At 38.7% G+C, this 15,131-nt stretch overlaps 1 protein-coding gene across 1 annotated transcript in view; it reads left to right on the top strand.

Annotated features, from left to right (window-relative positions):
* LOC103155878 (thyrotropin-releasing hormone-degrading ectoenzyme) overlaps positions 1-4,850 on the top strand; it is a 155,014-nt gene extending 150,164 nt beyond the window's left edge. Inside the window, exons 18-20 of the mRNA XM_007577763.2 lie at positions 413-553; positions 631-712; positions 2,908-4,850. Of these exons, the coding sequence (XP_007577825.1) occupies positions 413-553; positions 631-712; positions 2,908-3,060 (376 nt within the window). The 3' untranslated portion in view covers positions 3,061-4,850. The remainder of the gene's footprint in view (positions 1-412; positions 554-630; positions 713-2,907) is intronic.
* The last annotated feature ends 10,281 nt before the right edge of the window (positions 4,851-15,131 follow it).

Below are 15,131 nucleotides of genomic sequence, written 5' to 3'. Positions count from 1 at the left end.
ATTTGATCAGTAATTAAATAAATACTTAAACATATTTAACTATAAATACAAAATGTAGATTTTTTTAATAATTCTGACTTAATTACTGCTGTGAGTGTTTTTGTTTTTCAGTAAATGAGCTTTTTTAGTCTGTATTCTCCAGTTAACGATTCATTACTAAATTAGTTGACGATAATTTCAGTAATCAGTTAATCCGATTAATCGTTTCAGCCATAGATATTTTACATAGAAAGTATGGCAGGCATAAATGCTTAACCTGTCAGAACTTTTTCTGAAGTGATTTTCTACCTTGATGATTTGATTTTTGACTTTTACATCCTGTTTTAAAATGAATTATAGTTGGTAGAAGTTTATATTTTTTTTATAAATCTTTAAATCATGTTTTTCTTCTTCTTGGGTTTGTTTTTTCTAGGTTACTGAACCTGTCTCTGACCTCTGACCTGGTCCCTGAGCAGGACGTGATCGACGTCATCATCCACGTTGGACGAAACCCTCAAGGTCGGAACCTGGCCTGGAAATACTTCAGAGACAAGTGGGACATCCTGAACGCCAGGTGAGACAGGAGAACCTTGTCCCGGTTTACTTCCTGTTTCTGCGTGTTCCTCTAACCGCGTCGCCATTTCTGTCCAGATACGGAGAAGCTTTGTTCATGAATTCAAAACTCATCGGTGGAGTCACAGAGTTCCTGAACACGGAGCGAGAACTCAATGAGGTAAATACAGAAACACAAACAAAACAAACAAACTGAGTCTGCCGGACGATCAGGAGTGAAACCAGCTTTAGTCGAACTCCAGTCTGGTTTGTTGGGGAGATGCAAATGCGTATTTGAGCTGAAAATCAAACTCTGGTCCACCTACAAACCTAACTGTCTGTTTGATTGAAATGCAAAAGCAGTAAGCGGACTACACCGCACTGCATTCTGGGTAAATACCAAAACAAGTGCGCTAGCTTAATGCTAACGGAAGAAATGGCTCGTGATTTTTAGCCAAAGACTAAAGAGAAATCCTCGAATCGCTAAAATCTGACAGCGATCCACTTTGTCTTATTCAGAGGTTTTCATGTTGTTTCCTTCAGTGGCTCTTGGTGTAGCGCCCCCACAGGTGAGGAGGGGAACAGGTTGCTTAATTAATTAGGATAGTTTGAGAAAGAACTGAAACAATTGAAAATATAACAAATGTTGTAACTTTGGTTCAGAATCTAATCGGATCTACCAGACTATCGGGGACTAAAACACCGTATATCTCCTTGATTTTTAAGCTAATGTTGTTCCCCCGCCCTATGATATTTAGTAGAACTGATACACTGTTATGAGTTTGGTTATAAGAAGAAAATCTGTCGACCAGGATAAATGTTCCTTTTTATTACCAATTTAGCAAATGTAAATCTTGTGGTACTTCAGTAAAGTATGAAGCAGCAGGACTTGAAAAAGCATTTGATCTGCGGCCGTTAGGAAATCTGAGACACCAATTAATCACGGCGTATTAACACGTTCTCCTGGGACTCACCACCTCATCAATATTTCACATCAAAGGTTGATTAATCTGGGTAAGTAAAGCTGGATTAATCATTTCTATGTCGAGTCATTTCACAGCCGGTTCACCTGTTTTATTCAGACAAAGGCAAAGACACCTGGATAAATACATGAAGCAGAAATAACATAAAAGCTGAAAGGTTAACGGTGTTCCTCAATGAAAATCTATCCCTTCGCCCTTTTTTCTACTCTTCTTGTTGTTATGGTAACAAATTACAGTCTCTGTATGGCCTTGACTGTCAGTGAAACCTCTGAACAAAACATGATTATTTCCCTCGGGACGCCTGAATACAAAACCTCAACAAAGGGAAAGATTGACATGGGGTTTTTATTTCAGATCTGAACAAATGTCTGGGTGAATCACTCTGGGGAGCAAAAAGGAAGAAAGGAAAGGAAAAGTAAATAGAAACTGAAACTGTGGAGGGGAAGAAGGGAGCAGCGTTAACAAATGATTCAAAGTAAAGAGACTTAAAGGGAAAGGTTTCCTTCTGTGCTCCACTGGATCTGTCAAACTGTGTACAGAACCAAGTTCTCGCTTTGGTCTTTGACCTGAAACAAGTTGAATTATTTCTCTTTTCACATTAAAAAAAATCTTCTTTTCAGATGCTTTTCTTTAAGTTACTGTCACACACTTTGGGGTTTTCAGCTGAAATGTTCCCAGTGCTTGATCAGAACTTAAAAAAATAAAACGGCTAAGAAACTGTCTGATCTTCCACGGCTGGAGTCCAGCGTCATTAAATCCCATTAAAAGTGTCCAGTCAGTAATCGCTCCTCTGTCTGGTTTACAGGACCAGGATGCAGAAACACATTGGCTGCGTTTCTGCTGACGGAATTAAAAAAAATATTAGTTTAACAGAAACATGCCAGCTAGTTTTGGGGAAGATGTTTTTATTGGCCTTATTGAAATTGGTTTATTTTGCAAAACACTTTTTTTGCATCATGAGTCACATGATCACAGATTGAATGTTACTGCTGGCAAAAATGACAAAAAAGAGGACGACAGGAAGTGGTTGGAGGATGATGGTGCTGCATGTTTTTTGATGACTTATGACTTGTTCATGTTTATTAACGCGTGATTTTAATTTTGTTTCTTATTTATCTGAAACTCCACAATTGCGAAATTTAATTTTTCACTATTAGTGGAATATTGAAAAGGTTTTGCGTACATTTATAATGGAAACTCAGCCAAAGCCACTGTTTGTCATACTATCACTTTGTTTGAGATAAAACATATTTGTTGAATAAAAATACACGACTTAAACATTCACAGTTTTACTGGGTTGGTTGAAGTCGATGTTGATTCCAACACCGATAACTCTTGTTTTTTAACGTTTCTGTTTTCGCCCCATCCTCTCCCTCCACCATCGCCCCTCCAGTTAAAGGAGTTTATCCAGTCCAGCGGCGTGGGGGCGGGGCCTGCGCTGCCGCGGGCGCTGGAGATCGTAGAGGGGAACGTCCGTTGGCACCGCCTCCACCGGCGGCACTTCTACCAGTGGCTTCGCAAACCTCCGAGCTCCACCTACGGCTAACGCTCCGCCGGCTCGCTGGAGCGACGCTAACTGCACTCTGACTGCTAAGCTAATGCACTTCTAGCTAACGGACGCACTCAGAACAACTGGCCTGACTGGTTAATGGGCCGGTTTCTGAACTGGTTTTGTTTTAAAAGAAGTTTAATGTGTTCATCGATGGTTTTTCTCAACATAAAGCCCTTGTGGTCAAATTGTGCTGTAAAAACGTGACAACGGTTGATCCAGGCATGGGTTAGCTAGCCTCAGATTTTTTATCCGTCAACAAAATAACAACCAACTTCAACCAACAAAATGAAACAACAAAAACTTTGGAATTTAAAGAAAACAGAAATGTTTGGCCGACCCTTAAGCTCTTCGCATATGGTTTATTTCTTTCCACTGAAAACAGTTAACTGATTGCGATATTTGATATTTCTGATTTCTATCAGTGATTCTGCTTTCTGTTGACTTTCACCTGAAAACAAGACAAATTGTTGCGAATAAACCCAATGTCCCATTAGGCTTTAAAGTTTAAAGGGTTTATCTGCAGGGAGGTGGGCTGTTGAAGCTTTTTGATTTGAGACTTGATTAAAATAAAAAGGTAAATTTATATTAATAGCATTATGGCAGGGGTACAACATTGTTTTTTTTTCTTTTGTGGAAAATTCAACCCTCTTCCTTTATCTGTGGCAACAGACACAAAATAGATACTGACAAAATTATTTCAGTTTGTTACTTTGAGTTTCTTAGTTTAGTTTTCGTAAATCAGTTATGAGCCTACAGAAACAAACACAAACGTATCTACGACAACCTCTTAAATGTTTTTTTATATGACAAGCAAAAACCTTTTCCTGGCTGAATTTCTTTTCAACTATGTGCAAAAAAAACAAATAAATGATTGATTTTGTTTAAGTTAAGTAAGGGAGTGTTAATTTGAATATAGCACATAATATAGATGCAAAAGTTGGTGAAATTAAACATAATTGGCTTTAACTTCAAATCACTAGATGGCAGCAGAGGATTTCTGCCAGGGGAATGTGTGGAATATGCATCAACAGGCATTAGTGGGAAATGTACGCTACGTTAGCCGCATTAAGACTGGAAATAATTTGAGGCAAACAATCTTAATAGATGGAAAAAGGAGCTCATCAGACCACTGGTGTGGACCAATCAGAACAAAGAAGCTCATCAGACCACCGGTGTGGACCAATCAGAGCAGATAAGGCTTAACTTCCAAGTTCTCTCTGAGCCAAACATCTAAAATCAAGTTTAACCTGAAAACATTCTGAACAAACAACATTTTTTTGTCTTTAGAATGAGAAACCTTTCTGTGTGATAGAATATCAGAGATTCAGATAGAATCTGACTTTTATGTGTTTTCTTTATTTAACCAGCTTTAATGTGAAGGCGTGTCGATCACTGCTGTAATTAACACGGTTTGAACCAGGTCTCCTCTGTTCACAGCATTCAGAAAACTCATTCAGACTCATTACGGCTTCGCAGCGTTCACACTGACGCAGCTTGAAGTCAGAGAGCAAAAACTTGAACGGTTTGAGGCTTTTGTTGCTTCAGAACGAGAAACAAAACAAAAAAAATGATGACAGCAGCTTGAACACTTGGAGCCCCACATGTGCAGGAATAATTGTTCTCTGATGAGCGACGATGTTCTGGTCGGTCTTTTGTTTTAATGAGCTGCAGAATGTTTGAAGATTTCAAAGAGAAAACAAAACAAAAATGGCTGCAGCATGAAAGACACGATGCTGTCAGACATTTCATCCCGGCAGGTTGGAAAATAACAGGTTTGACAAACATTTGAAGTCTAAATGTCCGACAGCATTTTACGACAAAGCTATTAATTATACATGAAAGTCTCAATTTTCACCCTTTTTTCTATTTAAGGCTGATATCAGTTTTCCGTTTATAAATTCAGACATGTTTACCTCAGAGGTGAAAATCACTCATTATTTTTATTTAACAAGGAAAGTCCCAATAACTTAACATTTTATGGCGTGTAGCCCAAATCCAGTCGAGTTACACGGTTAAAATGTAAATTAACAGAAAGAGGCTGGAAGGAAAACGTGGATGTTGTTAAATAATTCCAGGGTTGGGTTACGTTATCTGCTCTTTCATTTCTGTTGCAGATTGCAAAAGTTTAGAAAGTTTTTCTGCTTAGTTTCTTCAAATCAAGTAGTTGTTGTGATTTTGAGACTTCATGATGCTGCAAAGTTTTATTTTCATTAAAAACGATCCAACCAAAGTGATGGCAATAAAACAAGGTAGTTTTAAAAAATAGTTTACAGCCAGCTGTCCCGTCCTGCAGAACCTAGCAACTTGGTTTTATGAGATGTTTATCGACTGAATTTTTATTTATTTAAAACTAAATTTGATCCATTCGACATGGATTAAAAATAAAATATGATTTTCAGTGTTAAATGATTTCTTTTCTTTCCCTTTTTTGTAAAAGAAATAAATTACAAAAAGTATCTTATTATTTCAATCATTCTTAAAACACGCTTATCAAACAAGATGGTGGTCATTTGGTGAGCTAACAAAACTGAATATAGAAAAAATAGATTTTCCTGAACTCTTTAAAAACATAAACTAAATTACTTTTATCTCCAAGCCTCAGTTTCCCTGACCTTTCATTAAGTATGGAGGCCAAACCATGTTTGTCCAGTGAAAGTCTAAAATCCTCCAACATCCGACTTTAATCTGGTCCAGTTTCATTTCCTATTGAAACCCTAAGAATAAAATCCTTATTTCTAATAGTAATAACTCACTGATGATCAAATACATATTTAGTGCAATCTTTAACATCTTTATCAACTCATTGTGTTTTTCTGACCTGAAATGGAGAATAAAATCTGCTGACTCGGCTGATCCCATCCAGGTTAAACATTTGGTTGTTTTATATGCAGATGATGTTGCTTTTTACAGCAGCTTTTCCTATGTTGACGATGGACCAGATTGGACATGATTACGGAGTTTGGACTTTGCAGTGAGACCACGCCCCGATGGACCTCAGAGTTCGGCTTTCTGTGTGCAGTGAATATTTTTTCGCAGGATTCTCCGGTTTGTCGGACAGCTCTGTGTTCTTTGAACTCATCGTCCGGTTGGACATACCTGGTTGTCTTCAGCGCAGTGGAGTCTTTGGACGCAATTTTGGAACAAATCACGAACTTTACTTGGACTGTACCGTTTATTTTGCTCTGGAGAAACTAAACTTTCCAACGGATCTTGACAGAACATTTTGAGAACCTCGGACCGGAGAAACTTTTCGGAGTTGTTCCTCTGCTGTTTGATCCAGCTTTGATGTTCATAACTGAGCCATATATGAATGAACGGGCCTGCCTCCTTCTGTACATCGTGTCCAGTGATGTGTGAGTGTGATGAAGATGATGATGATGATAATGGGAACGGCAGAATGAGGACGGCTAATTATGATTCTGGTCATTAGAAGCTCTAATTGGATCAGGAGGAAAGGCAGAGCGAATGACGTGGCTGCCATAATTGTTGATGACGTGAAAAAAGCTAATTACTGTGCATCATCAGCCGTTAACGTCCAGTCAGGGAAATCGGGTTTACAGGCATTAAAAGCACACCACATGTACGATAAACACTGTAAATTATACAAATGTGATATTTAAAGAGAAAGTGCAATCTGAAACTGTTTGTGTTGGTGAAAATGGTGTTTATGGTGACTGAAGGCGCGCGATCAAAATCTGAAGGAAACAGGAAGTTGCAGGCAACATTTTAGTCCTACTTCCTGTTTACATTGTGTTGGTTTGTTGTGTTGGACCGTATTAAAACAAAAACAACAAAAACTATTCTGTTTGTGTGAAAAACCAAAACAAGTTTCACCTGAAGTCACAAACAACCTGAAGGAAATGTTCCAGTGAGGCGAGTTTCTGCTGTGGCTTCGTCTTACAACCAGGGTGGAAACAAATCGGTTGATGTTCGTCGCTTTTTAAGGAACAAAAACAGTGGTTAGCTGGAAAGGAGATGGAAATGTAATCAGGAGAAAAAATGTTCAAACCGTCTTCTAAAGTGGTGCAGCAGAGTGTCGGGGAAAGACTAAGAGCTTTTTAAAAAGATACGGGGAAAAGTTGCAGTGTTACCAGATGAAAGCCTTAAAATTACAACAAAATGTTTAATGGGAGCAAAACTCAGATCCACTCAAATCACCCTGGTACCAATAAGAAGTTGATGCAGATTAAGAGTTTACTTATTTTTAAAACTGATACCAAATCGTAACTTTACAAGGCGCCCAACTTTCCTCAGTTTAATTTTATTTTTGGTATTTTAGTTAAAAAATTACTACTTCATTTTACTGATATTACATCTTTATTCTGGTAATATTATGGCTCTGTTCTCATATTTTTCTGACTTTTTTCTCAAAACATTCTCAGCAGAATAAAAGGAGCTTCTTTTAAGTAATTTGTTTAACAATGAAAAAAATAATATTGGTAAATGTTTTTTTATAACACAATTGTTAAAAAATCTACCACAGGAACTAATGATTTTTAAATCCAAATTCAAGGATTATTAACTTAAAACAAGCTGTTAGTGGGCCTGTCACAATTATACAGCTGGACGATAAATTGTCCCAGAAGTTATTGTGATAAACGATAATATCGTTTTGAGACCATTTTATAGAAATATGATGATAATGGGATAATAATAATAATGCAAGGACACATTCTCAAGTTCATATGAACATTTAACGCTGGAACAGGAAGACAATTTAAATATCCAAAATAAACAAAAATAATTATGAAGTTTCTGTAAACGGTGGGTTTCACTGAGTCTCGGTGGGTTTCTGTGGGTTTCGGTGGGTTTCTGTGGGTTTCAGTGGGTTTCTGTGGGTCTCGGTGGGTCTCGGTGGGTTTCTGTGGGTCTCGGTGGGAGTGTACCACCCCGTGTTGTGTCGCTGTTTGCGCCTGCTGTTAACATGCAGCTCCACATGCGGCCGTCTCCAGTGGACGGCCCACATTAACATGCATCTCTGGTGTCCACTTGTGACGGGTTCCTACCTTTCTACTCTAAATGCAAATAAACACAGCAGCCAGGCAGCTGTTAGCAGGCGGCGGGTCTGGTGGAGGGGCTGCTTGTTCTCAGCGAAGCGCCGTATTACGTCGCGTTCCCCGGACGGCGATCGGCATTCTTGATGGCGTTCTGGGAACACCTGAGTGCCGCTGATAGCAGGATTTTGACAAATATTTCTGTGGCTGTTATTTGAAACATGTCATCTGGGGGAGAGGTGTAAACAAAGCATGAGTCCATGAACTGATTGATTTCAGAGCTCCCTGTGAGCGGATGTGAGCCGACTGGAGAAAATGAGCTTTTTGAACTCAGTTTCTTTCTGAACAGTCTCTTTTCTGCGCTGGGAAGAAAAACCAGGAGCAAAGCTAAAAATTTCCCCTTTTCACCTGGACAAATCAAACTTTAATGTGTCTTAATGGGATTTTAAAACTGACCTGATATGCTTCCTTGAACATATAAAACATGTTCATTACCTTCAGGAAATGAGGCTTTAGTTGGATCCTTTAGGGCCTCTGTCACTTTAAAAACCAATAAGCCGCTGCTGGCCACGCCCCCAAACTCAACGTTTACACTCACACACGAAAATGGCTGAAAACAGATGCGCTTTTATGCAACCGTACGTCTTTGAAAAGCAGAAGTGGAAGCTCCTGCACAACCAACAAGAATCCAGCAAAACACTCATCTTTTCCAGCAGCCATTGTACAGCACATAGAGCGGTAAAACCAGCCGACCAAACGTGCTGGAGATCACAATGGGTTGCTAGGTAACAGGCAGAACTCTGCTCGGGTTGCTAGGTAACAAGCTGTGGTTGCTGTGTGGGGGCAGTGTCTGCTGATTGTGACGTTTCGTTCAGAGGTTTTTGAAGTGGATCGTCTTCCAGACACCAGAAAACTTGAACTTATTGCCACAAAACGCTGGATGTTTTTATTTAAGTGCTTCAAACACCTAAAGACTGAAGTAGTGACTGAGATTGGGTAGAAAACATCTGTGTTTTAAAATCTTTTCACAGATTCTTATCTGAGTTTATGTCTGGACTTTGACTAGGCCTTCCTGACGCATGAACCTGCTTTGAGCTATAACTCCGGCTCCGTTTACGGTTCCTGCTGGATTCTTCCAATCAAATAAATTGCATAAAATGTTGTCATAAATAAATGAAATCTTATTTTTAATCAAATATCCAGCGGCTCTGTAATGTGGAGGGCAGACCGCCGCATGCTGAGCCTCCATGATTGTTATGTTCTAGTAAATAGTTTGAATGTGATGAATACCGGCTGCCAAATATCAGAGCTGCTCTTCCAGAGGAAAATGACACCTGAGTGAGTGGAGATGATTTTAGTCTCTTCCTCTCTGTCATTACTGGAAATCATCCGTTTTAGTCGCTGCGCTGCTCTAAACCAGACTTCTGTGTTTTCCTTTCAAGCATCCAGACGTTTCTGCAACCTTTTAAAGTTTTCTTCCACAGTGGGGCTTTCTGTTGGTTTCTCTGGGTTTTCTTTGTTTCTGGTTCAGACCTAGACTTCAGACGATGAGAAACCCAAACAAATGGAGGACGAATTGACCGTTTTCAGCTACAATCCAGATATGTCTGTCATAGCTGGAGATAGCTTTCCTAATTTTTCAGCTGCAAATTAGGGAAATAGTTGGTCCTTTAAAGGGGCAGAATTATGTGTTAGTCATTTTATAGCACAAAAAGTAACTATGTTAATGTTATAAAAATGCTACGTCTATCAAATATGCCTTCTTATTAACCAGAGGAGTAACTTCTACTGTGAGCTCAGCAGTTGTTTGCTAATTGCTGCTGACTAGTCTGAAGGAGCTGAGTGGGGGAGGAGCTAAGCCTCGAAGGCGGGGCTAGGTCCACCCAGGCGTTTTGCTCCATGGTTGCCATGGAGATTAAAGGATTTCTCAAACATGAGCCAAAGCAACACTGCAGGTTTGTTTTTGAAGAGAGAAAAACAACATGATGGAAAGATTTTTTTTAAATTACATGATGCTGCCCCTTTAAATAAGCCATAAATGTCTGATGGATCCATTTAATGTAAAAAAAAAATCTGATTAACCATTAAAACAAAGTTTATAAGGAGCTGCTCTTCCATTTAGAAGCACTGCTTTGGTATTTTTGTCAGCCTGCTGCCTTCAGCCTGCACCAGGTAATATTTTAGCCAATCCAAACGCCGTTTCACTCAGAGATGTTGGATAAAGTCCATCGTTCCTCCATTACCGGCAGGATGAATTACTGCCCTGCTCCCCCTGTAGGCAGGATGTAGCATAGCTGCCAGGAGCGTCGATGATTTAGATCCATCGTCTCCTCGCCTGCAGCAGGACGAGCAGTTCAGCCGATGGAAGAATCACAGAACATAACGGCTTTTTAAAGGTTTTATCTCCACAGACAAATGAATTATTAATAAATAAAACACAGAGAAACATCTCTGCTGTGGTCAGGATGGTTGGCAGATCATTAAGGGAGAAAACTGAATGTGATCAAACATTAATGTTATGATTTAAACGGTTTTTAGGTTTTCAGGAAGTGTTTTTTCCAGAACTGGGAGCCAATAATCTGGGAAGCTGCTCAATAATCTGGGATTTCCAAATTGAAGTCCAACTTTCTGTGGTCAGAGAATGAAGCTCAGAAATTACAGAAAAACACTTTAACCAATTAATTTTGATAAACTACATACATGTAGAAAATGTTTTGTTCTTTTTCAGTCTTTTTGTTTCCTACAGTTTCTCTTTGCTGGTAAATCTGACGCTAATTTCTGCGTCCTAATCTAATCTCACTGGACGCTGAAGAAGACTGTTAACGTTTTCAAGTTGAGCTAACAGGAGTTAGCATGTTTATTCAAGCCTAAAATAGCATCTCAGTGCTAATGCTAACACTTATGATCAAACAATAAAACGTTTTGGTTAACTGAAATAAATGAAAACTAATGTAGAAAAACTTAATTTTCACATTTTTTAATTGTTACTCCTACATTTTTTCCAAAGGTGACCGTAAATAAATTATGTGAAATCTGACTGTATATTAATTCTTGCTATAATAGAAAGTATTTATTCATTACTATTTTATATTTGAAATTAATTCATTTACTTCATTTATTTATTTAATCTCCACACCAACTTTTTTTTTTAATTTTCTTTCGGGTTAATAAAGATAAAAAAAATATTTTTTACATCTTTTTAAACATTATTTCCTTTTGTTTGAACTCTGAAGGGCAAGTGGAGAACAAACTGATGGGATTTTTTTCTTCCCATCCAAAACACAAGAAAAGAAAAACATTTTTTCTGAACCTTTTCTTGTTAATTGTATTTTTACTTATTTGCTCAAATAAGGCAAATAATCTCATAAAGGACAGAAAAATAAAATACTTTCACCTTTTTCTTGCTTAACCCCTGATACTTTTAGCCATTATCTTCGTTTCCTAAAATATTTAAAGTTTTCTCTTACTTGCACATAACTGTCAAAGTCAATAGAAAATGAACATTTAGTCAGACTTAGAAAATGTCTTTTTTTCTTTGAGCTGAAATAACGGTGCTGATGAAAAGTTGGTTTTGCAGTTTTGCAAACGGCTGTGATGTAATCAAAGGTTTGCGTTAATGTGAGTTCTGCAGAATAAAGCCGTTTCTGCTCCTGGTTTTCTGTTTCCGTCATTAGGGAAGCTGTAGAGCCTGAGAACAATCATCCTCCCAGCAGGCGCTCCGGTTCTCTGCCGGATCGACTCCTAATCAGTTCTGCAAACAAAAACGGGCAAATATCACTTTAAGCTTCAATATCTGTTTAAACTGCGAGACTTTAAAATGTTTGCAGCAGGAAAACTTTCAGTAATTCACCCAGGATTTGCTTTCTGGCTTGAATAATTAAGCAGAAACAAGTTTGTGTTGTTCCCGCCGCCAGAGAGCAGCGGCGGCTGATGAGCGTTCCCACCGGTGAGCGGCGCCGCTGGCCCACTTTTCCCAGAATCCCCGGCAAACCCCAGCTGGAGCAGTTTTTACTAATTTGATGGAGGGAGGAAGAAGTGTCGGGTTCAGGGACTGGATCAGAACCAGAACCCCCAGAGCTCAGAGCGCCACGTGTGTTCGACGTCTCTCCAAACTTCTTCCACGGTGATGAATGACGCCGCTGCTTTCCCACGGCATCATGGGAAATCACTCCACGGAGACTCTGGAGGGTTTTACCCTCGCTGTGAGGACGCATCAGGAGGGAAACCAATCCTGCCGAACTGGATCCGTTCATTTCGCTCCTCTAATCAGCTTTTAGAGCAATCAACGACTTTTCTGCTGCGTTTGCGTCCCGTTGCTATGAAGACGTCAGGGAAACGTCTGGAAACGCGGCGGTGTGTTTGTGGGCGGAGGCTGCTGAGATTAATGGCGCCGGGAAGGAAAGTGACAGAAAGAGAAATGAGGTAAACAGAAGATGGAGAGAGAGAGAGAGAGAGAGAGAAACGGAGGAGTGTTTCTGTGAATGGAAATGGAAGCAGAGGAGTCGATGTGTCGCTTCACCCGAGAAGAAGGTTTTACCAGAGCTGTATGGCAAGACGAGTTATTAACACAACTAAACGGTTATACTGAGGTAAAACCTCGGTTCTGGTTGTTTCTGGGCAGTCAGGACTTTGACTAGGCCGTTCAGACAAAAACCAGTGTAGTGTTTTTGGCCCATTAGTCCATAAATCTTGTTTCAGTCAAATTCAGCTTTCCATATTTTTACCTTCCTAAAATGACCAAAGTTATTTTTGGCCAAATGTAATTTTTCTTTTTATTAAATCATCTTTTTGAAATAAAGAGGCGGTGGTTTTATGTTTTAGTTCAGTTTCATTGGATAAATTGGACTCAATCTTCCAAACAGCCTTACTTTCCTGTCGTGAACTTTGACCTTTAGCCTGCTAACTCTGATATCTTTGCTGATTTATTTCCACTTTAACAACTCTACATGTTTGACCTGATAAGCCACTTTTATCTGGTTCTACATGTTGTAGATCGAAGGGAAATCAAAGCAAAGAAACGACACTCAGTCACTCCTTCATTTAGCTCAGACACTCAGAGAAAAACATTAGCAGCTCGAAATGCAACAGGGTTTTTGAATTTCAATGCAAAAACACAATTTTACCAGGTATTTCTGTCCTACTTCAAAATGATTAAAGTAGTATTGTGGAGAAAAATGTCTTGTTACAAATTAAATTATGAATTATTGATTTAATTATTGACTTAAAACAAGCTTTAATATCTTGCTGAAAAGTTACATGTAAGTTAGTTCTGTGATTTTAAAGTGTGCTAAAATATTAGCTTTACAAACTAGACGAGTACCGGATGAGATCTGGTGTTTTTTGCAGTGTACGTCACACATCGGCAGCGTTTTGTGCTAATTGATTTAAAAGGCAACAAATGTTCCCGAGTTGATTTCATGAGTCTCGGATTTAAGGCGGGGGTTCTCAAAGTGTGGTCCGGGGACCATTTGAGACCCTTGAAATGATTTTGTTTGGCCCCTGGTAGAACAGTTTTTGTTGCCCAACAAAACAGGAAATTGAAAATAAAAATAAAAGAAGGCTGTTGCGTTCTTGTAAAAAGGCAACAGCCTGAAGCCATATTTATGTTTTGGATTACAGATTTAACAAGAAAATTATTGTTGAGTAGGTAAAATTAAAAATCACAGTAAATTCATTTTTGTATTTTTAATTTGATGAATTTTTTTGGTCCTCCACTAGTTTAAATTAGCTAATTTAAACATACTTGTAATGTTCACAGGTTTTCGTAGCTGTAGGTGTTTTTAACCTTTCAGTAGTTTATTTTTTATGTAATTATGAAAAATTCAAAGGTTGTGACTCATCAGTTGGAGAAGAGAGAAAGGAGGCAGAGAATCGGTCGTTATTATTCTAAATGTCGTCTGTCTGGAAAACCTTTTTCGATAAAACTGAGTTTAATGGAGGACAGGAAGACGGACGGCAAAAAGAGAGGATATCATAATTCATTTTCTGATAACTTGCATGAGACATGGTTGCCATGGTAATTACTTTACACCACTGGGAGGATAATACATATATTTTTTATTATTAATATTATTGGAAAAAGCTGAAATAATAAAGCAGCTCTGCGTTGCGTTGCTGTAAATACATAATAGATCAGCTTCGTTGTGCATTATTGAGCCATGTTGGGCGTTTGAAGCGGAGTGAGATGTTCGCATTGTGCTCGGCGCATTAGTGGGGTTGGAGTTCAGACGGGCGTGATGTACTGGCAGCTTTTATTGATCTCAGCGGGACGAGAAGAACCACAGAGATCAGCGTCTTACAACAGGACGGATCTGCTGGAGCAGCCCTGCAGAAACCCACCACATTTATTCAGATTTATTCAAAATACAAGTTTTATAGTGCAGCGCAGCCCCTTGATCTTATTGCTGCAGTGATTGTTGTAATTCAGTGTGTCGTGTCGCTCTAGTTTGGGGTGTTTACAATGTTGCAATTGTAAAACGATTTAAATGTGCCATGAATGCTGAGGACGGACTGTAACTGCCTTCATGTTTGGATGTTTGCAGGAGCAGTAATGCTAAAGCTCAAAAACTGTGTTAGAGATAGAAGATAAAAATGCACAATTTGACATTTTGAAAATAAATTTGCTTCATAGAAACAAGACAATTTAAAAAAAACCTTTTTTGATTTACAAAAAAAAATAGTTTTTTGGCTGTATTGAAATTGGTTTATTTTGAAATGCTGCAATGGGAACACTTGATCAAAACAGGATGTTACTACTGGCGGAGACGTCAAAGAAGACAATGACAGAAAGTGGAGGATGATGACGCTGCGTGTTTTTAATGATTTGTCATGTTTGCAAACGTATTCATGTGTGATTTCAATTGAGTTTCTTTAATAACTGAAGCACAGCAATTGTGAAATTGTTTTTTTTTTTTTTAATAGACAAAGTTTTGTGCAGATTTGCAGTGGAAACGCAGCCAGTATAACATTAATGCCACAACCGTTTCTGACCACTTAAAGGAGCAGGAACACCCTAACTAACACCAATGTAATGGACCAGTTTGTAACGGACCAGTTTGTAACGGACCAGTT

The sequence above is a fragment of the Poecilia formosa genome, unplaced genomic scaffold (genome assembly GCF_000485575.1).
Source record: "Poecilia formosa unplaced genomic scaffold, Poecilia_formosa-5.1.2 Scaffold453, whole genome shotgun sequence".
Lineage (NCBI taxonomy): Eukaryota > Metazoa > Chordata > Actinopteri > Cyprinodontiformes > Poeciliidae > Poecilia > Poecilia formosa.
This window is presented reverse-complemented; position numbering and strand designations above follow the sequence as displayed.